At 38.4% G+C, this 27,587-nt stretch overlaps 1 protein-coding gene across 4 annotated transcripts in view; it reads right to left on the bottom strand.

Annotated features, from left to right (window-relative positions):
- GNPTAB (N-acetylglucosamine-1-phosphate transferase alpha and beta subunits) overlaps positions 1-27,587 on the bottom strand; it is a 44,863-nt gene extending 17,276 nt beyond the window's left edge. For 2 of the 4 annotated variants that reach the window (XM_017804864.1, XM_017804865.1), the window contains exons 1-12: positions 27,435-27,587; positions 23,002-23,087; positions 17,265-17,384; positions 15,552-15,593; positions 14,601-14,806; positions 13,805-13,869; positions 13,491-13,625; positions 5,644-5,805; positions 3,767-3,946; positions 2,576-2,746; positions 771-894; positions 135-338 (exon numbers count right to left, since the gene is read on the bottom strand). In XM_017804864.1, coding sequence (XP_017660353.1) covers positions 135-338; positions 771-894; positions 2,576-2,746; positions 3,767-3,946; positions 5,644-5,805; positions 13,491-13,625; positions 13,805-13,869; positions 14,601-14,806; positions 15,552-15,593; positions 17,265-17,384; positions 23,002-23,087; positions 27,435-27,551 — 1,612 coding nt within the window. In that variant the 5' untranslated portion in view covers positions 27,552-27,587. Of the gene's footprint in view, positions 1-134; positions 339-770; positions 895-2,575; positions 2,747-3,766; positions 3,947-5,643; positions 5,806-13,490; positions 13,626-13,804; positions 13,870-14,548; positions 14,807-15,551; positions 15,594-17,264; positions 17,385-20,407; positions 20,620-23,001; positions 23,088-27,434 lie in introns of those variants that run through there. The other 2 variants (XM_017804866.1, XM_017804867.1) reach the window with 2 other exon arrangements.

The following is a 27,587-nucleotide window of genomic DNA, read 5'->3' as shown; positions in this document are numbered from 1 at the left end:
AGCTGCTACCAGCCCTTTTCCTGAGCACTGTACAGGGCATCTTAGCACAGTCTGAGAGTAATGTTGAACCAAAAAGGTCAAGAAACTCAAGAGAATCCCTAACAGAAAGTTTATCAGTGATGCATTTTACATACCCTGGCCACAGTCACCAGCATCAAATCCACATGAAAGGACGTTGCAGGCCTGATCACAGAATTTGTCTGCCAGCCAGGAATTAGCACAGCCTTGGTTACAGTATGAAACACCACTTATTCCTGCACCAAACTGCCATGGTGGTCCATTCCCAATACCTCCAACTGCACCTCCGCCAGCAACGTAGCGACTACCCCCACTGTTACCTAGAGAAAAAGGAGAAAAGAAACCCACCAGAAATAAGAACTTCAAGTGACTGAAGAAAGGCACATTTTAAGCCACATTGTTAAATCTAGACTGAAGACTCAACAATCATCAGTGAAATTAAAAAGGGGACAAATAATATATAAAACTGTATATTCATTATAAAATAATATATAATAAATTTCAACCCCCTTCCTTTCAGCTAGTCAAATTTGGTACCTAAATAAGGATTTTCCTATGTCCTACTATTTCCTGTCATTTTCCATAGAAATTTGTAGTTAGCAAGAAATAAGGTTTTCATCGTTAAGTCAACTCTTTTATTATTATTAAAGGAATCAAATTTTATAGTTATAGGAAAATGACCAATTACAGAATTATTCTTGTAAGGAAAAACAAACAGTTCACTTTTTCTAAATTTAACATTGCTGTCTTACCAATGCAATCACCTCCATCCCAATCACATGCTGAGTTATTACAGGCTTTATCACAGTAACCATCTTTAATCCATGAGCCAGGACATCCCTCAGCACAGTTTGGCACAGGCCAAGTCAAGTAAACCTGGAACAATATTACAGTCTGAGACAAGGACTGGCAAAACTGAAGTCAATTGAGCTTGTTTCTTGGAATATGGAGACTTAAAATAAGGTACAGCACATAGGGAGGCATTAAGATTTCATAAAGCTTTACAAACAGTATTTAAACCCTATCACATGTGAAATAAATGTCATCAGTTTCAAACAGAAGGAAGAACTGAAGAATTCCCAAGGCCACACAGCCAAGCAGAAATGGCCAGAAATAGAAAGCAGGACTTCCCAAATCTACTTCTGCAAACCACAGACCAAGAAAACTAGTATTTTCTCATTTGCCAGATAGGAAGGGTGAACTTAACTCTGAAATAGCTCCGCAGTTCACTTGTTCTCCTGACTCAAAATGTTTCTTTATTACTAACCAGTCATGAGATAAGCAGCACATGTTGAACATAATCCCTGAAGCATCTGACCCTGTGACTTAAATAATTCTAAGAATTGCCATGATAAAAAAAGGTGTGTAGGTGTGTATATTTTCAACTGGGGAGTCATTAAAAACCACACACATTTTCCTTGAGGCCTTATGGTTTCAAGATTTTAGCAGCACATTTCCTACTGAAACACGTGCTGATCAGGTTATCACAAACAACGCTGCACCTACACTGACTCCATCATAACTGGGATGAATAACTGAAGAACAATACAAAGGCAGTAACAATATATTTTGCAGTTATATGCCTACATCTTCAGAGATTTAAAACAATTAAAAGCTTCCTAACATCAAGTACTGAAACAGCTATTTTAGTGTAGCTTAAACTAATTTTGTGCAACCCTTCTGTGTTTGTGCACACGTGTGCAGATCTGCCTGTGTGAAATGTTTAATTCAATGGTGCCTTGTGTACTCACTGCTTTAATATAAATAATACATATAAATATTTACCTTTTTCCTCCATACCACTCTTGTAGATCAAGCTCATGGATGAAAACTCTCTTAGCAACCAGAGCCTTTTATGCATAACTACTGCTAATGTTTGCTCAGCCTGCTCTCCTTGCTTAACTCCAGTTGTTAATAATAGGTTTGTTGAAAGACTAAATTACTTTGTGTTCATGAACATGGAACAGTATCTACTTCAGTAAATAATTATATATATGATTATATACAGATTGAGCAAGATATTCCTGGTGTCTGGAACAGAGGTAATGGTAAATTTAAATACTAGACCAGTTTAAATGTCACCTGACCTCAGTGTTCCCACAGAAGAATTGATTCTGGTTTGAGTATTTCCCACAAAACAAAAGGAATATTCAAAGGAGGGAAGACTGATAGCTGCCAAACACCACATCAGTCTTACCAGTGCTCTAACAGAATGTGGGAGAATTAGATAACAAACTAAAGCATGAAGCCTGACAGAGGAACCATCATACCCCCTGAAACCTACCAGTGAATATGAAAAAAAGTAATTCTGCAACCCCAACATCAACACACCACACATACAAACACAGACAAGAGCCTTCCCCATTCTGCACCTTTGCTAACAGTTGTGTAGTTAAGAATAATGAACCTTTCGAGACAAAAGGGGGAGTGGAGAGCAGAGGGAAATAATCTTATATTTGCTCTCCCTTTTAAAGTATAATTTCTGTGATTTTTGTTATATTGGCATAGACAAGTTCTACACCTACTTCTGGTAAGATATCTTTTCATAATGGCTTACCTTTTGACCTTTAGAGTGACTGTAAAAATCATCAGGCCAAACATCCTTCCCAAACATAACATCATCATTGAGATAAATAAACTTCTGAGAAAGGCCACTGATACGATGAATATGACTTTCAATAGCTGGTGAACTGAAAGTAGGCAAGTGACTCGCATTCTGAAATATTTCCTAAAACAAGAAAGTCACCACCAACAAAAAACAGTTTCAAAAGGCAAAAAACCCCCCCAACCCCGAAACAAACAAACAAAAAACCCCAAGCCATAAAAGGTCAGGCACACCAGATATTTGATACTTATCTACTAAGAAAATTATCAAGAACAAAGAGAGATGAAACAAGTAAAAGTATTTTAGCAAAATAAAGACTTCAATATCTCTTTTTTCCCACACAAAACCATTTTCAAGTCTGCTGCTCAACTAAGAAACTGTACCTGGTTCGTTACAAAGACACAAACTTTCACACACTCCTCTTTCATTGGGTACTGCATCAGGCCCAGTGTACACATTTATAATTCTCATGGAGTACAGGCTGCACAAAATTTCCAGCAAACTGAACCTCTTCCAGCATTCAAAGAATTAGGATTTTTCCATCTCTTTCAAGTAACTTCATAAGCAGACAGCAACAGAAGTTGAATTAGTTATCTTATTACCACTTTGGTTGCTCAGAGCTCCTATTGCATGTCCAGATACCAAAATTACTCCCAAATTCGTAATAAGCTACTAGAGTATTTTTGTTTAACTTATTCAGGAAGCTTGAATTTCTCTTTTGAAATAACACTTTTAGAATGCATAGATACTTTTTTTTGTAGCCACTTTCTCAGTTCCAGTAATCGCAATCTATCCTGTCTCAACACAAGCTTATTAGGTTATTACTGGTTCTGAGAGAGTGTCTGTGGATTCAGATTACATTTTCTTCTCCCCAGGTTTTTTATAAATAGACTCTATAAGGAAATTAGACATGGGTATACATTAGCTGAAGCCTTAATATTTGGAAAAGTGGACTAAATAAAGGCTTGACATATATTGAGTTATCTGGTTAGCTAAAAACACAAAGACATACTGGGGTTTAATAAAACCATGGATGAGACAGGGAATTTATTCTTCCAAATAAATGCAGCCTTTAGCTGAAAGTGGATAACTGCATTTCAAAGCAAACACAGCGTCATACTGGTATTTTTGTTTGGGTTTTACCTGATGTGTCACTATAGTTATCCGAGGATTATCCAGGTTAAGCCAGGAAGGAATCTGCCCATTGGTGACGATGAAAATATGCCGCACCCAAGGGGCATGCCTCTCTATTGATCGTAAGGAGTATCTCAGCTCTTCATTGTCTTCGAAACGGCTGGCAGAAATATCTTCATCCTGTTTGGACTATAAAAAGAAAAAAATCCTTCCTTAGATTCTACACAGAAAATTCAAGTTCTGATCCAGCTAGGTAAGGATAGTGTGCTTGAGCACATGGGTGCATAAGCACTTCAGGACTTAGTCATTCAAAAATAAAAAGTACATTGATCAATAACAGTTATTCTTATAAAGGATCATATTCTTCTGAATTATCAGGATGAACAATACAGTCTTCTGACATCACTGGCTGACCACCTGGGATCATTAGGATGTCTGCTGACCACACCGCAAGGTGACACTGCCTTGCGTGATACTAGTTCTTATAGAAAGAAGTCCAGTAAAAAAAAACCCTCCTGCATTTCAAATCAGTAACATTACCTTTCAGAAATCCAGTTCCAAGAGGCTGGGACCTTCCAAGTACATTGCATCATAAACTGTGTTTAAAGGTCACCTAATATAGATATACTGGAAGTGTCATGACGTAGCAGCTCTGCAATTTTCCCCTGCTCTATTATTTTAAAGAATTTAAGCAGGAGAAAATGAACAAAACTTAGCCTAATACTCACTATCAAATAGCTAAATGTTTCCATATGTTTCTATTAAAGAGAAATTTTTTCAATTAGAAACTCATTAGTTAAGTAACAAAATTAGGTCACATGGCACAGTAACACATTTCTTTTCCCTTTCATAAGAACTTAATAACCTCTTCTAAAACCTACAATTAAGGCTGCTTAACAGGAACATTTCTAAAGTCCAAATGAAACAGGAGACTTAAGAAAATATTTAACGATTACCATTTTCACTGCAGATGCTAGACACAAAATAAGCCTTCTATTCTGATATGTACAGTAACACAGCTTTCATGTCATCAAAAGCTTAATACCTGAAAACATTTCAGCAACACCAGCAGCCATTGGCTAGGTATCCATTCCCAAAATAATGCATAATTTCAACACGGGGAAACATAAAGTTTGAGTTCAGGGTTGGTAGGAAGAGTTCCCCAAAAGCCCTGTTCACAGGACATAAAGACACTGCAAGCTTTTCTGGGTTGGGCACATTTACTTTACCCGTGCCACTTGACATTTACTGTAAAATTAAATTCCAGCAGGAGAAAAACCCCAAGATTTTAGAAAATCTTACCTTGGAATAGACACCCTGTTATTTCATTTCCTGATTCTAAACCAATCATCCTTTCTGTATCAAAAAGATTCAAAGTAAGCATCCTTTCCTTACAGACATCTATCTGTATTTCAGGACTTCAACGTTTTCTGAAGAGAAGCAATTAGCATTTGCTCAGCATAAATGATGCTGCAAAGCAAAAAATTACTAAGAAACATATTGGGAATGAGATAATCGTGTTTGCTAATAAAAGCCTTTATCTGCCCCACACAGGAAACCTGCTCATCTGCTAGTTAGTATCAATTAAGTCTTTCAGGACTTGACTGCACACAACTTTATCAAAACATGTGCAGAGGGCAAAATTTTTCACTTAGTGGAGAACATGAAAATTTCAATTAAATGTCACACTGCTTGATTCTTCCCCCTCCTTGACTTGAGAATTGGACAGTGTTCTTGTGATGTTTCTCACAGCCTCATAAGTACTTGATTCTTAATACTTCCAAGCTTCTGGAAGAAATCCCATGTTCCTTGTCATTGACTAGTTAGCCTCTAATTGCAGTTTTTAAAGGCTGTAACCTTTATGTGCTGTAACAGAATTCACCTACCTGACTGACAGAGCTGAGGTCCCATAATAAATAAGCAGGATTAAGCATCAGTTCTTTCCCATCTATAGTCATGTTCTTCTTTGCTTGCTTGTTCAGTTCTTGGAAACCCTTAGGGTTATTCAGTTGCAAGAGAGCCACGCTGGCTTCTGAATAGAGCTGTAACTATACAAGCAGAGAAAACAATTTCTGGCAGGCAGCCCAGCAGCACTCTTTCTTTGCCAATTCCATATTTTTGTTGTATTTTTCTTATTAGATTTACTAATAAGAAGGACTGCTAAGTACTGTTTTTAAAGAACTACAATTTTGTAAGAACACAAAAAGTAGTAGTAAGATGGGAAATGAAAAACATTTAAAGATACAGAACATTTCTAGAAGCTTAATTTTCACTTTACAAAGAAAATTTCTCTTTACACAATGATCCAGTCAGCAGTAAAGCTGTTCATGTTAGTATTCACTTGCTCCAGAAATATTTGTAAGTCCCCATCCATTCTCTCCCACCCTAATAACAAAATTCATGTTTTACGAAAACTTTATTATATAACTGAAAGAATCATCCCTTTTTTTCAATCTCAATCAAGCAATGATCTTCTCAGAAAAGTAAGGGCACCAAGGTATTGTCGCTGTCAGACGCGTGAAATTTTCAGGATGGTTTACAGTTAGTTCAACCTACAGCTCCGAAATCTGAGATACAAAGGGCTCCAGAGCTAATCCATGTGGTTCTCCAAGTCCTTAATGATGGTTGCCAATATGCTGTTAAGGTCATTTCTTAGTTGTGGACTGTTTGATCTGTTTGCTGTTTTTATCTCTTGCCATCAGTAAGTCTGTATATCAGATTTCATAATGCACAGGATGAGGGGTTTGCACTACACACCCGCTCACCCTTTCTCTAGCAGCTAAGAGAGCTTACAAATGACAGGGCACCGAAGCATCTCCCTAGTAATATGGCATAACCCAATAAAATGCTGAGTTTACCATATGAAGTAGCATTAGCAGATACCATCAAGCTAAAAGCAGAACTGCACTTCGATTTTCCAAGTGCCTGCCTGATTGAGAATAAATGCAGTTAAACATTAACAATATTTATTTGAGCCTATGCTTAATTTTTGTTCCTTCAGGCAACATAAGACAAATAACCACATCTGCCAGGTTTTCAGTTGCATAAGATCTGTAAATGCAATTCATAAGTTACCAAAATTTGAATAATGTCAGGTTCAAAAAAAGCAAATCCATCAGTTTCTTTCATAATAACCTTAAGTGGTTTTATTTTTTTATTTTTTATTAAATGTGACCCTTTCTGCTCATTTTAAACCACCACTTGGTCCCAGAGTTAGCAGCCCTTCCCTTAGTAAGACCAGCTGTTCCACTTGTGACATTTCAAAGCTGTTGATGCTTTGACTCATATGCTATTTGAGATCTTTCAATCTGACTTATGAGGCCTGCCATTAGAAAAATCTGATAAATCTCAGACCTTCCAGGGAATCATCTGAACCTATGGGTGGAAAGGATGGCTTCAGTAGCTAAATGGCTGAGGTATAGTTATGGACTGCAGCCAGCAACCTCCAAAAATATCGGGATCGAAATGCTACAGATTACAAAGCTGCCATCACTGGGTATGTGCTTTATTTAGGAATACAACAGTGTCACGCAGTCCCCTAGAATCTGTTATTTAAAACATACATATAACAAACCAAAAATATTACCATTCTAGAGCTTTGAAAGCATTTGAGAACATTCAGTTTCTCTTTAACTTGTTCCTACCAAACTCAGCAAAATAAGTACCTGTACTACAGACTCCTAACTAGACTTATTACAAACACTTCCCCTTCCACCCCCCACCCAAATACAGCATATATGCTGTACTTTTTTTTAATTTGTAATATTAAAAGCACAAACAACAAGTAGTGGAAAGACACTCCAGTGCTCAGTATCAGTTAACCTAAACACTAAAATATATAGATTATTTTTATTACATCAATGTGGTTTTTTTCCAGTAATACTTTTTTTAAGACACCAGTCTTTTCCTAAGCAGAGCTATCAATAAAGTTAGATTTCAATGAAGTCATCTGGTGACATAACTAACCAGATTTAATAAATTGCAGGTTCTGATCTGAGCATTTTGTCGCTGGTATATTCAAAATGGAATTTTCTCCTGGAAGATTTTCTAATGTCTCACAGGTATTAACCTCCTCTCAGTAGGGATGCACACAATTGTCCATTCCCTTGGAATATTACCTTCTACAGAACATCTTCATTCTGCCAAAGCAGGTCAGCAGATCCAAAGGTATTGTAAAGATAGAACAGAAAAACCAGCAGGTAGATGGTCAGTGTAACCAGGCAAGGCTCTGCTAACAAAAGTGGGCTGAAAACACACTATGCAGGCACACACCCACACCACCACTGCACATTTCTATCACACACTTGAAAATGAGACAGGAAAACTGCATTTTCTCCATCAGGTAGCTTTAAATGCAGGTTCTCCTTTGGAGCCAGCATGTTTGGCAATACTTACTAGGAGACAGGCTAGATGAGCTCAGACATCCCATGTGGAAGCAAACATCTTCATTTCCATTTTCTCAAGGTAAGGAGCCTTGAGCACTTTTTTTCTGAGGTAGCGCTTAGGCTCTTAACCAGTCTTTAAATTACTCTGCTTTATTTTCTTAATGACCAAAGTTGATTGTTAAAGAAATGAGATGCTCCTTTTTTCACACTGCAATATGGATATTGGGAAAATTCATATGCCCACATAGCAAGGGAAGGGGGCCATGTGTTGTATTAAAGAGTTACAAACATATTAATGAATATGAAACACTACTGTCTTTACAAATGTCTTAAGTTCCCTTTATAAGGTGATACAGCAGGAGGCTCATCTCTAAGCCAAAACTAATGCAGTGCCCTAAGTTTTTTTCCACCAAGCTTACTTACTCCATCTGTGTGATCATACAACACCAACTCCTAAAGCCACCTGCTTGCTCCAACAACACTGACAAGCCACAGTAAGAATCCCAGAACCCTCATCCTCAAGGCAGTGAGGACAGCAAACACCCAGCATCACTGTGCCTGCAGGTTCCCAGGTGGATTTTCTTCCATTATTAAAACAAGGTCACTAAGATAGCCCTTAGTTTCTAACATAACTTGTTCATATTTGTGTATATGTGCGTGCATATGGATTAAAGGAGATAACGTTTTGCAAAGAGGGAGATCTCAGTTGTCCTTGAGGCAACCAGGATATCAAATCTTGAAAGAAAATCACCTTTCTCCAAAAATTTTCACTTCTATATACAACATAAAATCGTTAGCATGACAGCCTCAAAAAACCAAAATCAAACAAATCAAATTCCCTTGCCCAGTCAATCCTTCCCTTGTCAGTCTTTACATCACGAATTAAAAATTAAGTCACAACTGTCTCTTTAAACTGAATAATAGTTTTCTGTAGAAATGTAGTTAAGGGGCGGGAAAGTGAAAACAAAACGTTCAGTTGTTCTTCATGTAGAGGTCCAACATAATGTCTTTTAAACAGCTCAGCAGCCATCAGCTGCACAATCAGAGAAAGACCTCCATCTAGTGGCTTGTTAACGCTCGGTTAAGAAAGCACAGACAATAAAAAGCAGCCAAATATAATTTTCAACCTCATCGGTCATAACACTCACAATGTAGAACAACAACTATGACCAACAGATACACTGCTGATTAACTTTCATTTGGAAATAAAATTTCATATCATTACATTACAGTGTAGGCCATAAGTACAAGAATTCAGTAGACCATAACAGATATAATTCACCTTGGAAATGAAAACATTATATCATAAATCTTCACCTTTTAACCACTTCTAGTTGAGCTCAGCTGTTTTTCTCATACTTTTAGAAGAAACATCTGGCCCAGATGTCTGAATAATTTTTGGTCCTCTTTGGATTCAGAAGGGATTTGAATTAAACTAAAGCAGTCCAACTACAACAGCATTATCAACATTGAACACAAGCTCACCGACAGCTACGCTCCTCCTACTCACCAACAGCTACACTCCTCCTTTTCTCACTTTTCTTCCCTTCTAATAGCAGCATTGCTGGAAGTGTTTTTCATCATTTCTTTACTTCCAGCATTGCACTAAGAAACAGCTATTTATAGCATGCAGAAACCCATTAAGCATCAGAAGGCATCTATGAGACATAAGTCTAGCTTAAACTCAGGTGCAACTTTCTTGCTCTCCACCAGGCCTCTCACACCACTTCAGAGAGCTTAGATTAACAGATATGAGAACAACAGAGGAATTGCTTCAGATTTCAGTGGAGACTGTAAACAACCAACCTTTCTTCTACTTAGCTGTAGCATTAACCTAGCATGTCTCTTTGGTAAGAAGAAAACCACAGTTGTCTGTGTTTACCATAACTGCCTACCTATAACATCCACTGAAAGAACAGAGTCTGAGCTTGGATCTTAACAAAGGCTTCTATAGAAACAACAAACTTCATCCATGTTTCATGTGTAAAAATTTTATGCATGCAAATAAAACATTTCTTACATTTATATACATATATTTCATTTGAAGTATAACATACAAAAATTGCTGCTATCAAGAGTAGAGAACTGGTTGAGAAAGAACTCACTGCTATGACCACATGGGGTACAATAATCCCAAATTAACTGTTCTAAAGCATCCACCACCAGCAAAAGAAACACAGAAAGCAAGGATGACTGGAAAGAGAAAGTGCAGAATGCTGTGGATACCTGACAAAAGACTGTATTTATACAGAGATATGCCTAGCCAAATTGCAGAAGAGAATTCTTAGGGATAGATAATGAGTTGATCACAATGGCACTGTTCCTGCAAAGATAAGAACACAGTAAGGAAAAGGGAACCAGCACAAATAGATGACACATGACTGATGACAAGGAAAAAAAACACAATCAAGACAGCATAGGGAAAAATCATGTAGAAACATGATAGGCATGGGATGCCACTTCCATAAAACCAGACAAGGAGATGGAAAATATATCTAAGACAAGCCAGAGATACAGCCTTTATGTTCATCTGGACAGTAGTGAAAAAAACACAGAGAAACTATAGTATTTCTAAGATTTGCTGAAGAGCTAACCTGGTGATCAGCCTGGGCACAGACAACAGATTAGTCAGCTGCTTGGATACGAAAAGTACAACTGAAATACAGGAAGAATTCATCTGTCATGTTCTCTGTTGGACTAATACTGCGAGGAGAGCCTACTGAAATGCAAAAAGCGATGATGAAAGCAATCAGCTGATCAAACGAAAAAAAAAATAATACTGTAATAAAAAAACTAAGGTCCAGGCAGAACTGTTCCACAAGTCTTAAGACCACAAGAAAATAATAAAACCAGCAGATGGCTCAAAGGTAATTAGGAGAAATCCAGGTATTTTGTTCTTCAAAGGTGTCCCTGGAAGATGAAATGTCTCTATTCTAGCACATGGGTTAGCCTAAGGTCTGTGCTTGACACATTTACAGCAGAAATCATGGAGACAATTATGAACTTCTCAATGCTGGAAGCAAAAAGTCCATACAGGAGTATTAAGGAAAAAAAAAAATCTATCAACACTGACTTTAACAATAGTCAGATAATGCAATTAGAGAAATAACTACAATGAATGAAGACAAATTATCTGCAGAGAGCTGGGGAACAAGGAAAAAAACCAGAAAAACCCACCCTCAACAGGAAGTATTCATATACTAAAAGTACTGTGTTTTAGCAGCAAAAATATTAGTACAAGCCATGACAACAGACATCAGAGGAAAGAAGAGAAGGTGGTGAAATATCAAGGACAGAAAGACACTGAAGGGTCCAAGAAAAACACATTAAAAATTACTCTGACAAAGGAACATCAAGTGTTAATGATACAAGACACCAGAAATAAAACATAAAAAAATGGGTACTATGGATAAAAACTGATTTAAGTCAAAATCAGTTCAGAAAAGAGCATAAAGCAACATCTGCTAAAGGACAGAAAATGAAATTCCAAATATTGTTTGCAGGGAGAACATTCTTCTCATACGTTACTATGAGAGCCTATGTCTATGATGTTCAGCCAGAGAACAAACATTGCCTGGGAGGATGCTCCAATATATTTCCAGATGTGGCAGCAGACAGATTTCTTTTCCCCAAAATAATCTGTGAACTGAGAGAGGCAATATCATTTCATATACCAATTTGGTAATTAATGAGAACATTACAGAAGAGCTGCTCCTAGAAAATAACCCCATGTCAGGAAAACATAAGCTAAACATTTTTAAATTGAAGCACAAAAAACATAATTAAGGAATGTCATGTTACTAGATTTCTTGAATGCTAAAAGCACAATTTTAGCAAATGTAAAGAGTTAAAGACATTCTGAGCTCTTCAGCTATATTATGTCAAATGTGTTAAAACTACCAGGAACCTGTAGCTTAAGCTGTGCTGAGGAACTAGAATAGGATCAAACCCCAAACAGATGAACCTGTGCTGAAATAAGATTCTTCAGATGGCTCAAAGTCAGGAAGCATTTAACTAGCAATGTTCCTCATGCAAACTTGAAATGAAGAACCCAGCAACTGAAGTACCATCTCCCGTTGGATAGTAATCTCATTTCTCTACAGAAACACCATTTCTTTAAAGTGATTAAAAAAAAATACCCACAGCTTATGAAACAAGCAGAGACTAGCAGACTGGCCATATGAATATCCACTGTTGTTTAACCCTGTGACACTAGAGATGTAAACAAAGGCAAAAAAAAAGCTATTCAAGCTTAAATGGCTGTTTAAAAGCTCTATTAAGCTGTTTTATGTAGGAAGATGAACGTGGGAATGTAGGAAGAGAGGTACAAATGTGTTTACTTTGCAAGGTTTCTACCATTAGCAAGACTAACACAGCCAGCTAACACAAGCTGAGACAAGAAAGAAGAAATTCAGCTTGGGTTATATTGCAGTGTGACCAGCCTATGAAGGGGATTACACAAGACAATTTCTGCAATAGAATACACGAGTTGTTAGTCCAGTTTGCCAAAGAAAAGGAAAGGAACTTGTGCTCATTTGAGCACAAAGAACAAGCCATAAAGTAAATTGGGACATGGTACAGGTGGACATTAGATTAATGAAGAAAAATTACCTACAGATTGCCATCTCTTTATCCCTGCTACCTCCTTCTCTTCCACAAACTCCTTGGCCTCAGTCCTTTTCACACCACGAATCACATCTCTCTTCAATACATAAACCAATGACTGTAACAAACTTCTTAAACTTTTACCTATCTGTTAAACCTGGCGTAACTCAAACAGCTGTCCAAGCATCAATGAAGAACAGGAGGCACTAAATGTCAGTGGATGACAGTCACACAAGTTGTGTGATCTGCTGCCTTGCATGTGGGGTAAACTGAAGTGCAACTTGCTCAAGACCCTACAGAGTACGTGGCAGAGAGAAATGCAGTGTTCGGTGCTGTTACTATTACGAGAATTCCTCTAAAAGCAGAGAGGGAAGAAAAAAGCTAAGAAGCTACATAAACAAACTGCTGTCACATTAAACAAGTCAGTGATCTAGAATCCTACAGCAAGACAACAGCCTATAGCAAATGGCTGAGAGAAACTGATAAGGCTGGTACCTTCTAACCAGTTGCAAGTTAGCAAATCTAATGCCTAATAACTTGCAGTCACAGAATGAACAACTGGTCTTTTAAAGGCAACTCTTTGAGACATTATTTGCTACTCTTCACTACTCAGGAAAGAGTCACACAGAAAAAAACAGATTACTATCAGAAACATCCCAAGTCTCCTCAGTGAGTGAGATCCCATATGTAAGCCATTCCAAAAGACCAAGACAAGTAAGGTACTGTTTTTTCCAGACCCTTACCAGTTTTACTTTAGAGGCCAGGCTCTCTGGTAGTTTTGTTCGTAGCTGATTTGTTTCTTTGAATGTAGCTGGAAATCCACTAAGGAAGGCCAAGTCTTGCATTAATACCAGACCTGGAACTTCTTTGTCTGTAGTCTAAAAAGAAGAATACAGGGTATGAAGGTCTTTTTGCACTTACCATGAGGTTTGTTTTAAAAGTTTTTGCTATTTACTACATGCGAGTTATGGAAAAAGGATAGTCCAGAAACTTTCTAAATATATACAGAATGTTTAACACATACAAAAGCTAATCAGTAGATTTTAAAAGAACATACCAAGTAAGCCCTCCATACTATCTGTTTGCTGTTGTCTTTCATCATTCCAGAATGGGCAGCTTCAACTAGAATACATAAAATGTATTGTATCAATGTATTGTATAGAACACATAAAATGTATCAAAAACTGAAAGTAATTTCTTTTTGATATTCTATTAATCAAGATATATTTTTGCAAAGTAAAAAGATTTCAATATTTATGGTGTGAAGAGTTATCTTTGTAAGTAGTAAATAATTCTTGGTAGTAAAATAAACACCAGTGGTTGGGCTAGTGGGTGGTAGTGGCTGGGCATTACATGTTAAACAAAATAGGAAGTTCATACCTGCCCTAAGACCCTACTTATATATGCTTAACACATGAATAATTTTGTTTTACAGTATGTAATCCTTTGAGCAAGGGCAGAATTTATTGCACAATATTTAAACTAGACTTCACAGCAATTAAAGGAGGACTTCTAAAACTATTCTTCCTCATTCTAAACCTCAGCCTTCTGAGATTATCAGTGCAAGACAGATACTCAGATATCAAACCTGTTTTGCAATAGTCTTTTAAAGCATGGAACTCTAATTATCTGTAATCAGTTGTCTGGGAGGTAAGCAAACGCTATCATTAATGTTATCATTTAGAGGAACACATTGAGGGCTAGAGACACAGAATGACTTGCTAAAGTCAAACAGAAAATTAGCTGCAGAGTCAGTAATTGGAGAAAAAAAACAACCCAAAACTAATTCACAGCAGCTTACCAAAAAAGCTTCCTCTAGAAAACTGGATGGAATCAGACAAAGAGGTTCTTACCATCCTTAGGGCTATCAAAAACAATTACTGTCACATTGGTAGAAGGATTTTTTGGTTTTGCTACAAAGAACATATTGTTAGCAGCTTGTAAAGCAGGATGAATGGACAGCAGGTCCTTCAGTGTGACGTTGATAGGCAGTGCAGGATCCAGGACAAGCATTGGCACTTTGATGCAGTGTGTCAGCAAACACTCCAGTTGCTTCTCGCTACAGCAAAATACCAAAGGTATATTTAACACTAGTAGAAAATTTAGGACAAAAATCAATGTCAGATGCAATCAGAGATGCTTTTGTAAAATCGGATCAACTGTTTGTAACAGTTGCTGTGGCAGGGGGACATTGCTGAAATCACGCTTATTTTGCTGCAGAAGGGGAATATTTGACTGTCAGTGTTTAGTTCATTGCCATAACTGTTTTTTCAGAAGTTTCCAAGATTTCAAAGTCTGCCCACACAGAAGCCCTTATAAAAATCTCTAAATAACAGAAGGACCAAGCCAAATGAATTGGACAGATCAGGCCCTGCCACTTCCTGGCGGCAGAGCCACAAGTGGCCCTGACCCTTCACAGGCAATCACTTGCAATGCCAAGTATACAAATGACAGGTGAAAGCAACATCAAAAAAAGTTCATGCTTTTGAATCATAAAACTTCAGGTACATATACATTAAAAATTCGTACTAGGAAGAGAGACTGTGCCTAAACAGTGACAAGGATATGCTTTTCAAACTCCAGATATTGTTATAAGAAGGTCATTCACACATTGTCACAATACCTTTACTTTTATTCAACATATATATTTATTATCATGCTGTCATCTTTTCTTAAGGTGACATAGGAAAGCATGCATAGACCACAGAAGAACAAACCACCACCCCAAACAGCATCTGCTTTCAGCTAACAATGAACAGATTATCACTTATTCCAATTTATGCCCAAAACCACAAAAAACTCACCTCTTCTTTGTTGGTTCTGTTGCGTTCTTTCCAAGGATTTCCCTATTACAAAGTTAAAACAACTATATTTAATAACATTGAGTTGATAGTAAGGAATTTGGTCTAATTTCAGATTGTTAATTGAGTCAGGGACACATTGCAAAAGCACTGTTAACTCAGTTATTAAGCTGCCAAGGCCTTGCCATGGGCCCTGCCACAGCAAGCACAAGCTGACACAAGTGCCCTTCACTGCTCACCCTGGTGCAGTGTGGAGCTCATAAATTCATGGTTGTGCTGACAGCTGTGGCAGCAGGACTCTTTTTGCTAACAGGATTTTATGGGCTTATTATTAGATTACTTAACAAAACTGATATTGATATGAAAAACACTGGTAAGAAACCAGGATGAAGTGACCTGAAACTAGGTTGACTTGATTGTTTTGCCTAACGTAAATATTCTGATAAGGTCTATGAAAAGCTCTTTCTGCAATAGTGCTCACTGATTCCAAAGTACATGAAAAAAGTTACCTACAAGGGAGAGAACCAGGTGCCCCTGTAGATAGTGAACGTGGCATGGATTTGAGTCTTACTCATAAGCTTGATATCAACTTTCCAAATCAGTTGTGGAAGAAAACAATACGTGTTTTTCCCTTTCCAAAATGGGAATCACAGCATGAGGGATGACAAAGCTAAACTCACTAATATTAGCTATATGAACTGCTAAGGAAATATTAGCACAAATTTTGAAAGTTTTTCAGAGCAGAGACCATGCCTATGTTTAAGGTCAATGGATTTAAAGTTCTACTAATATTTTCATTGTTTAGGTAGCAAAGAAAAATTCCAGAATTTCCCTTATGATCATATTATCAGTGGTTCCTAAATTGCAAAATATAACATGGGCCAAAAATCAGATCAATACGCTTACTTGTGAATTTCTGATTATTCTGAATTAAACTATTACAACCCTTAAAATATGAAGTTTTTCTTCCATTCGGCATATTTTCTGCCCAAAACAGATCATGTGAACAAAGCTGATTAGTAAGAACCAAATCAATGGTTGCAAGACATAATCCAAGGTGTCTGCAGCAGCCTGTGTTTGAAGGCTTAGATCAGTAACTATGCAGAACTGTATGCCACCATCTACAACATCAAATGCAGTAATACAGGTCTTTGCTCCTTAATTAAAGCACAACTCATACCTTTATAACATGAATAAATTATTTTCCTATTTATCAGTTTCAGTGTTTGGAGACAAGATATCTACCTTAAAAAAAAAAAGCCTTTAAGAAACATATGCTTAGCATTTTATTAAGCCCATTATAAAAAGAAATACTGGGGGAGGGGATGGGGGGGAGAAAAGGGGGATGAAGAGAGGTTATACATTTGAGATATAGTTTTATTATTATTATTATTATTATTGTTTACAAATGGAGTTAGAGAAATCAATACAAAATTACATATACAATGCACAGTTCTTTGGATGGCATTTTAGAAATTCATGACAGAACAGCCCTAATTATTATGCTTTATATCTAGACAGTTTTCTTATTACACAGTACTTCACAGCTAAAAGCAGAACTGAAACAAGGCTTTGAGAATAATCAAATGAAGAAGGGAGAAAATGTGCTTTGAATTTTCATGCTGAGTAACATAGGAAAAAATAACAACAAAGGGAACTAGTACTGCATTAGATTGCTGCTGTTGGTTAAAGGGAAAAAATACATAAGATCATTACCTCATTATTTTCTGTTCTTCCTCCATCTGTTCCCTGACCTGTTGCAATTCTTTGATCAGTTCAACATCTGTGCCATTCACCCAGGTGTAGACCACGTCAATTGGCATGGGCAAACACAGCCTACATAATTCAAAGGAAAGCTACATGAGCTGTTTAATATTACATTACAAGTGTTCCTGGCATCCTACAATAGCAATTTCTGTCTAACAACAGAAATACTTGGTGTCTGGGATGCAAACAAGACAAAGCAAAAAGCCTCTCTTTAGCTATATATATCATGTCTTAATTATACACAATCCTTTGACAAAACAGCAGACAAACCAAAAAGGACACCAACTGGCTATAACAGTTCAGTAACTAAAGAAAATCTTAGCTTAATACTCTAAATTTCACCTACAGAAACCTATAACCCAATTCCTTCAAACCCATCAAATATTTTACAAGTCAGCACCAGCATCCAGGCACATTCTTAATTCATCAACTACATTAGATTGGACAGCATGAAGCATAATGACTTAAATCATACTTGCTGTTATTTAATTGCACAGAGCCAATAAGATCTCAGCAGGACCAGGTCTCTATCCTAGGAATGTGTCTTAGTTATCATTAACAGGGTGTTTCATAAACCAACAGCTTAATTTGGGTACAAGAATTCAGACTCTAGACACAGCAGACAAATTAGTTCTTGACACAACTGAATATCCTGGAACTGCTTCTGGAGAGTTACAGATTTCCTAACATACCCAAGGCAGAAGAAAGGGGTTTGGGTATCTTTTTTCTATTTTTTTATGATAGTCTCCTCTCCAAGGCCCACTGCTTTGTGTCAGCAGGTACTCCAGGCTGCTGCCATAGATGAACCTCTCAGTCCCAGAAAGCAGGAGGCTGCTCCAAATATTATTTTCAAAAGTTCCAGTGTCAAGCTATTTAATATCTTCCTAAACTGTAGATGGCCTAGCAAACACCAAACACTTCTCTAATGCTGAGATCCATGGGGCCACGCAATGATGTTTTCCAGAGGTGTTCCCTCTCCACCCACTGTGTCCTTCAAAAAGCATTCAAATCGAGACAGAGCTTACAAGCAATATTTCACCCGCATTCCCCAGCACAGCACACCAAGCAGACAGCTTCCACCCAGCTTCATTTTCTACTGGCTCAGATTCAGTAACTGAAGCACAAAATTTGGTAAAAGGTCAGCCAGTAGCTGGTCACAGCACAATAGACAGGAACATTTCGTCCTCAATTTACCACTGTTCCTAACTGAGCTATGACACTTAAAGAATAATGATGGGTCATTCTGGGACAGTTTGAACATCTAAGCAACAGCACTGCCTTCCCCAGCAGCACCATCCAGAAAGTCTCTCTCACCTCTGACCTGTAACATTGTGCAGAAGGCTACCCTCTCAACTGGCAAGAAAAAAAAAAGCCAATTTACTGAATACAAATACCCCTCTAATCAGTTGTTTCACCTCTTTCCCAGAAATGACTAGCTTCTTGGCATGTTTTGAACTAAAAAGTTCTCCACAGGAGTAGAAATTCAATGGCAGTAGTTCTTCCAGCTTTTCTACATTTGTGATCAGTTAAATTATTGGTTTGATAGTCACTGGAATGCTACAGCTAGGAAAGGAGTGTTTCAGGTGGAAGCATCTGACTCAAGTCAGCAGATTTCAAAAATGCCCAACCCTCAGTCTTCTGGATAAAGTGCAGAGTTTATTAATGTAGGTTTCACTGAAGAATATAGTGTCCAAAATAAAAGTCTGAACTCCAAGTCTTTCAATGGTATGAGGCAATTTTGACTTCTGTGAAGTCTCTCTCCAATTTATAATTTGTTATAAGCGTGTCTATGCAACAGCACATATAACTACATAATTTGCTATACTATTGTCACATACAGTCAAACACTAATAAATTCCAGAGGAAAGGCATTTTTGGTCAGATGTAGGTATCCCAACTCTGAATTAACTGTGGCATGGCAAGCTCATTATTCATTACCAGCAGCAATAGAGATAGACCAGTAAAATACAAGTGAACTGTTTGCAGATCCACTAGTCCAACTGCTTCAAATTTACCCAAATAAATTTTCTGAATGCATTTTTACAGCATACATTGTTTCAGAAAGTTTATCAAACATAATAATAAAAAACATATATTGCAAAATTCAATTTATTGCTTCCAATTAGGCTAAGTAACACTATTAAGATTTCACCTTTTTGGGCTTTGTCAAAGCTTTCTGGATGGTTTCATGCCTTTTTAAAGAGTATTGAGAGTTTATATTTTGACAGGTATGTAGTGGAATTTTGATTTAAAATGAAAAGGAACTTCAGTAGTATGGTTCTCAAACACTGTTTTAACATGTAGAGTCTTTTGCAAACTTTTGAAGGTCAGAAAAGATCAAAAACTTTCTCCCTAAAATTCTGTAGCTGTGTTTCTCCCTCATGTGGATTTATACATTTGGTTTTAATCACAAACACCAATCTGGCAAACAGGTTAAGCCCAAGATGAGCTGAGTCAATTTACTAAATACAACTACCCTTCCAATCAGCTATTTACCCTTTTTGAGATGACTAGCTTCTGGTTCATCAATAGATGCAAATCAAGGCACTCTTTGATTCAAGTGGGAATTATCTTAACACCTTTCTAGAGAAAATCATCAGTTTTTCCATTTGCCACTGGTTGTAATATCAGCAAACGTGGACTTTGGAAACTTCCTTGGAGACTCCCAGACAATTAATTAAGTTGAGGTTTGCTGTGGATAGTCTTTTACATTTCTCTCTTTCAAAAACGCACCCATTTCTTACTTGCAAATCTAAAAACATCAATAGGATCCTGCTTGAAGACAAAGCCAGAGCCACCAACTCCCCCAGATGGGACAGGACACACACCTGCTGGGAAGTATTTTCCATACCCATGATGTATTTACACACGAGAACCATGCTTACAGCCAAGATAGCAGTTAGAAGACAAGCCTCATTGTTTCAACACCTACTGCTGCTGAAGGATTACAGCAGGTTCTGGATCTCCTCCAAGCTACCATATGGTCCTTGCTGAGCCTCTTTATGAACAAGGTAAGTCTAAGCTCCTCACTGTAAACCTCCCAGCCCTCCTGCCTGTTACAACTCTGTAACTACGCACCAACAGCAACTCACCTGTTCCGTTGGTATTCCTGCTCCCTAATTTGTGCATCTTTTCCTCTCTCCAGCCTCACTCAGCTCAACAATTAATGGCTGGCCAACCACTGAGAGCTCTCACTTGCTGTACCATACTGAAATCAGTCTGTACATTTTAAAAGCTGAGGACTTTTCCTTCACATTTTCTTTCCGTACATATTTTGGAGTTTTATATATGACTTGGTCACGTCCTGGAATAGCAAAGTTACACTTCAGCATTTACTAAAATACAGAATTTGCATGTAGAGTAGTAAAATACAGTTCTCATCCAAGACACTTGTGCACACAACTCCATTATTTAGTTTCCTTCTCTCCCTTTTTGTTTTCATATCAAACCTAAATCTTCAAAAATGGTTTTGGATGAGGTGACTGGGTAAAAAGCCTTGGAATTTCTACTCCACTGTCTCAAGCTGTGTAAGAGCCTCACAATGTAAGTAGCAAGTTTAGCAGCTGATGTGACTACCTGGAAAGTGCAGCAGTTGAGATGCCAAGGGTGTGCAACAGGAGGGAAAAGCAAACCAAAACAATGGCTAAACTTCAGGGCAAAAGAAGAAATCTTCCTTGGTCTGGCAGAGAAGATTGTTCAACAGGTGTTAGTAATGATGCTCTCGACATCTCACTTTTTATGTGACAAGTTTTTTGAGTTTATAATCATAAGGAGCTTGCCCACACACACAAATCTGTCTACATTTTACACTGAGGTTCTCTACAAAAGTTTATAACACAACAGTTACACACAAATAGAGATGTTTACCTGCAAAGCTCCTAGAAAATAATGCTATTTAAATTCAGTTGAAGATCCACTAATATTTCCTAAAGGCCATGCAGCTTTTACTTTCTGCAAAGCAGTGGATTTGCTTTACTTCCCAACCAACAATCTTCCTGTTATCCAATTCTGAATAATTTTCTCTAACGCTACAATAAGAACTGATTAAAATCAATGGATAAGGAAGATTCAAAACTGGAAGTCCACAGTCCCCAGTTTATGCATAGCCCTACATGCTGCATCGATACCAGTCTTAAAAACTTCACCAAACCACCAGTGATACAAGTGCATACTGCAGCACAGGGTCCACTACTGCATTTGTGCAGTTGGATAATAAAAATAAAGTGAACCCCCGACAAGGGACGTCTAAAAGTTAACAGATGCATAAAAGTATGTATCCACAAAGGTTTTTTTGTTGATATTAATTTTTTCAGGAAGTTGGTATCTGCATACAAATATCTCAAAAAACTTGTGTCACGCCTGATATATGAGTATTAAAGGCATATGGGTGAACTGAAATAACATAAGCACCCATCAAGAAAACCTAAAGCTTTTGCTCAGGCAGCTGATAGCTCCTTCCCAGGCATTGGATGTTTTGCTCACAATCCACAGAAGTGAAGAGTAGCAAAGGAGTGCTTTACACAATCCAAATGAAGTAAGGAAACACAGTGCAGAAATGGGAACTGACTATACCTACACTGCAACAGTAGGATTTGTGATTTTGTTTTGGACAAAGTCCACTATTTTATAAAAATACTGCAGTTTAATTATCACAAAGTCAGGTATTTTAGTCCTGACAGGAACAAACTGCCATGTTTTCACTTCAGTACCACTGAAACATGTAAACATGAAGTCAATCATCCACATGAGCTGTATCACTCTGCTTTCATCTGTCATCCTTTGGAAAAGGGGGGAGAGGGGTACGAGATGAGACTATAAAAGTATATAGTACTCAATGACACCACACAATGTACTTTTACAGAGTTATCTCACATGAACTAAAGCGTGACAAATTGATCGGACGATTTCTACTGTCCCATGACTCAACAAACCTCAAGGCAGATTAAAGCATCTGCTTTCAGGGTTGGGTTTTTTTCCCAGTCAAGTGTATCAATGTTAAGAGTCAGATATCTCCTTAGTAGCTTTCTTCCACCTACCACTTCACAGTCCACTGACTTCCTGAGCAACAGACCCCAGGCTATTCAGACACAAATGATGAAGCCACAGGAAGCCATGTAGCAGTTAACACAACTGAAACAAATGACCCTTATGACTTGGTTCCCAACTTGCTGTGAGAGACTTTTCCCATGCACTCAGCTTTTAAAAGCTTCTTACTAGCTTTGTGACTTCTCTACTAAATAACGTTCCTCATGAGATGTCATGGAAAACTTAACGTAAATGAAAAATAACTTTTCAGAACACTGTAAGTTGGAATTTTAAGCACACAGGAACAGTACTTATGTTTTCCTGTCTTAATATAGAAAACATGTCATGTCCTCCCTTTATTGTTAGCATTGTCACCATTTTGATGTTTCATTAGAGACTGGATGATTAAAATGCATCTAAAGCGTAAACTCCATTATATGACTACAGCTTCCAAATGTCAAACATCTTCCAAAATAGGAGATTATGCACTGACTATGCACTAATTTTAAACCATTAACTTTAAAATTTGCTGCGGATTTAGAGCCCATACATTAAGGTCCTACTCAACAGTATGTTATTTCATCTCAAATATTTTACTTAAGTATTTAAAAATTCATTGAACAGTAAAATGTGCGATATGTCAAGTGCAGGTAAAGCTCACCGATTCTGAAATGATTTGCCAGCAACGTTGTCTCTGTATGAATCAAACATAACATGATACTGGTCTCTACTCCACTCCAAGACAACCTGCAAAGAAAAAAAAACACCAAACACAAAACAACTTAATGTCACCACCTTCTAAAGTTAGACACTAATTTCTCCTTTTGAAACGTTTAACCACTATGAATTTAATTTGAATTGATCTATGCATTAATGTACAACTGACCAGACTATAATCCTAAATAAGTTGTTACACTGAGTCAGTAATCAGACTTAGAACTGAAGAGCCCACTTAATTTAAACAAACTTTGTTTTGCTCCGCATGAAAGGATTTCATGATTTACTAACATGTTTTAAACCACTATTTATTTAGGTTACCTCCCCGTTGTCTCTAAAAATTCAGGAATGTTTTCCCAAAACTGAGACCTAAATCAAATATATTCCAATACAAGCAGAAAACCCCTAACACACACACAGACCTGCATAGTTTTGCTCATCTTCCTATTCTCATAAAGGACATATTGAAGTATACACACCTCTGAAACCTGAGCAGTGCAAACAAACAGCCAGGCCAGGGCATATCGAATTATGTGAATTCACCCAGCTACAGACTTAAAACACAACAGCTCTTTCCAACAGAGGTAAAGCCTTACATTGCATCCCAACTAACCCAACAGCACAGTATTTCTGCAGGCTGCAGCCTCTCCTCCATCCCCTTGCACTCCTGCCATCCCCCTTTAGCTTGACACGAGTTCACCTGACCCCACAGTGAGCCAAGTCATGGCTAAATCAACAGAAAGATGAACCTCCAAAAACTGGAGCGCTTGATCTTCCTCTGCTTGGTTGTTGGAGCATATGACAAATGGTGGTGACAAACACACAGCTAATACCTTTTAAAGTGAAAGTCCAACCTTAAAAACTATATAAGCATCTTGCGCTGTTTTAGAGAAGAAAGCACAGTGACTAATTTTACTGGGGTAAGTACATATTTGTATATAGTGGAGGGTAAACAAAAACAAAACCCCAAACAAACAGACAAACCCCCCAAAACAACACAAAAAAACCAAACCTGCAAACCAGCAAAGGATAATAGTTATTTACACCACTCTTCTTAGATATAAATTTTACTAATGCTTATTTCTTGTATTATAGGAACTACGAAACATACTATTTCTCTAAGGTAGGGTTCAAAGCCATAACATAAACCTTCCTCCCTTTTCTGAGGCTACACACCTCTTTACCCTGATTGACAGTAAAGCAAATTAAAGCCTTCTAGAGAGCAGAGAAGCTCCATCATGTGCCTGGGTGACAAATGCACGCACACGCAATTCCTGCCAGAGCTGCAAACGGTCTCTGTAACCAAGATCACATCAGTACACTGCTATTCTCCTCACACAAAGCACATATATTTCCCAGGAAGGCATACAAATCCCCTCCCTTAAATACCAAGGTTGAGAATTGTCTTAAAAACATACTATTACACTTTTTTTATGCACGAGTCATTATGTCCTTCTGCCAAATACCCGGTTTAATACAGCACACACTGAAAGATCATATCCATGTGGAAACTTTTGCTACTACTGACAGTGATGAATTGGCACACGCTGATCTGCTTCTAGAAGAAATACGGAAGCATTTGAGTAAGACTGTAATATATTATATGAATAATATGGCTCTCCAGAAGAAAAAATTAACATTCAAGCCTTTGCCTTTGGCATTTGTGCAATTGTAACTACAACTAGAAAGGACAGAACACAGATCTCTTAGAAACACATTACGAAGTTAAGCTCTTCCTACCTGATACATTTTTTTCCCCTGCAACTGTTTCCTCTTGACACATTATTTGTCTTGAAACAATGCCTGGAGGATGCCTTAATTTTAAATACTGATATTACAAAACCACAAGGGGAACACTAAAAAACAATGTGAGAGACACTGCCTATTAGGAGATACTGTATCAGATACGTGATAACAGTGGCTCAGGCATGTTCTGGTTATAAAACTTTTTACAAAGCTGATCAACCTTTAGAAGGATTGCCAAGAAGAGTTTTTATAACCAAACTGTCCTAAAACATAAAGCACATCTTACAACCAAGTTATAGCACTGGCTTAGACCTGGTTACCCTGTATCTTTTTGCAGAAATATTTCTGAATCACGCTCAATGCCCTGGTATTTTATTGAGCTCAAGTTCTTCCTTGAAAGGAAGCTCATTTTCAGCTTCTGGCTGCAAAGACATCATTACATATCTCAAATTATTTGCCCTAACCATCCATTTTTACTTCACCACTATTACTGATATTAGCATGAATCTAAGAAATTAGATCTAATATTGCCTACTATGACAAAAAGTTGGCTCTGGGGGTGGGGGAAAAGCAGAACTGAAGATGCTGCTCAGACACCAGGGTCTGATAAGCAGTGCCTCACACTGCTTTTTATTGCTTGAGTTCGCCACAGATGGCTAAAAAATGGTTGAGCTGTTAATTTCTAGAAAGACTTCTTGTTTTCATTTTCCAAACAGTTTTATATTTTTTATTAGCTGCTGCCTTACAGACTGTACAGGAGAAGTGTTTTCCATTCCCACTACAGTTGTCAGAAGATGTGAACAGTGTTCATTCTCACAAGCCTAATCTCCCTTAAATTGGTAAACTACCACTGTTTACCAATATACAAAGGCAAAAAGCAAAATGCATTCAAACATATCTTACCAGGCTAATTTACCATCATTGGGATGGGGGGGGGAAAGAGAGTTTTATATATTCCTATATGGCCATTCTATAAAGGGTGAAGGTTTTGTTGGTGTTTTAGCTTGGTTTTGGTTGGTTGCTTTGTTTGTTTCAAACATTGCTAGTCACTTTTCTTTTTTCTTAACATATAATTTGGAAAATCTACACGAATTTACCAGTTCTTTTGCTCACTGTCTAAACAGTATCTAAGCTTTCCAAATAGCTTTAAAAGGGTTGGAAGCATCAAAGTAAAAGTTAGTAAGAAAATAATTCCGAGCAGCGATTTCAACTGATTCTCACCAAAATCAACAAAAACTTGGACAACTACTGAAGTATTTTTAAAAACCTTCAAAGTTCTATGGTATCCTAAAGTTGGGTTTAAGTCCCCATTCTGAAGAAATGCAAAACTATACTGTTTCACAGCACCAAGAAGTCTATACCAATTAAGTTGATAATCATGTACAAACAGGTGCCTAAGAGTACTATATAATTACTTAATTTGCTGATGGCTTTGAAGTGTCCCGGGAACTTGTGAACCCTGTAAGAAAGCAGTGATGAAGTACTTTATGCAAAGAAGATGTACTGATAAAAAAAATGAAGTTTTGATTGTGGCACACTCAAGAGTTTTGGATAATACTCTTTATGGCTCTTCTTTTTTCCCCACTCTATCTGAAAGAGACCATCAAAATAGAACAGAGAATAAAAGAAGGAGGAGAGAAAAAAGAAAAAAATAAGAGAGAACAACTTAGGAATCAGGAAATTCCAGTCTATTTGCATTTAACACTGCCATCCTTTTAGACTGACAAAAACACTTGAATTCCCTGAAACCTTACTATATTCTCAAACACGGCACTGAAGTAGGAATGGGTTCTTTCCTCTCCACATTCTTTCACTGATAACTTCCCAAAGACATAGGGCAACACAAAACGAAGCTTTAAAATATACTTGTGTATAAAATCATATATAGAAAAAGGGTAAGTTACATTGCATCATTTACAAAAGAACGCGGGCAAACTGAGTAACAAGTAGCGAGCAAAGTAAGGTAGACCCATATGAGCTGCAAGCAGCTTGGAGGGAGGATACATTTAACCACTTAAGCTCCGGAAGGGGGAAAGATTCTGTCACTCCCAGTCGCCATGTGAAGGTTACATCCAGCACAGGCTTTACGAGACTCAAACAAAAACACAGCACTAATAAATCACTTGATAAGGGAAGTGGAAAAAATTGCACAAGACCAGCCAACAGCAGCTGGTTTGTGTCACCTCTGCTCCGCCGGGGCCCACCGAACCTGTCAGACCCCACCTAACAACCCCTTGGGGCACCCACCGGGAGAGCGGCCCCGCTGCCCAACAGGTGGGAACACGGCGGCCCGGGGAGCGGGAGCTGCCGCGGGGCTGCGCTCCCTCCGGGATGCGGGATGGAGCCGTTCCCTGCCCGGGGCACGGCGGGCCCGCGGCCGGCGCCGCCCGCACAGCGCGAACAGCGCCCGGCGGGCGGGGCGCGGGACTGTCACCGCGCGGGCCACAGGGTGCCTGCCGGGGGACCCCGCTGCTCACAGACACCACCACCGCCCGGCTCCCCAGAGGAAAAACAGCCCCGAACCGAGCCTCCCCGCGCCCCCGGGCCGTGCAGCCGCGGGGCTGAGTCTCCCCCGCCGGCACCGCTCGGCTCTGCACGGAGGGACGCAGGGGAAGCGGGGCAGCTACTGACCTCCCCGAACTGCAGGGCGGAGACGATCATGAGGACGAGCCCGCCGAGGCAGAGGCAGGGCCCATACCTGTGCGACAGGCAGGTATAGGTCTGGCGCTGCAGGAGCTTCAGCAGCATGGCCCGCCGGCGGCCGCCACCCCGCACGGCCCGGCC

The sequence above is a fragment of the Lepidothrix coronata genome, unplaced genomic scaffold (assembly GCF_001604755.1).
Source record: "Lepidothrix coronata isolate B3197 unplaced genomic scaffold, Lepidothrix_coronata-1.0 Scaffold10, whole genome shotgun sequence".
Taxonomy (NCBI): domain Eukaryota; kingdom Metazoa; phylum Chordata; class Aves; order Passeriformes; family Pipridae; genus Lepidothrix; species Lepidothrix coronata.
The sequence above is the reverse complement of the archived record's forward strand: the minus strand, read 5'-3'. Positions and strand labels throughout refer to the sequence as shown.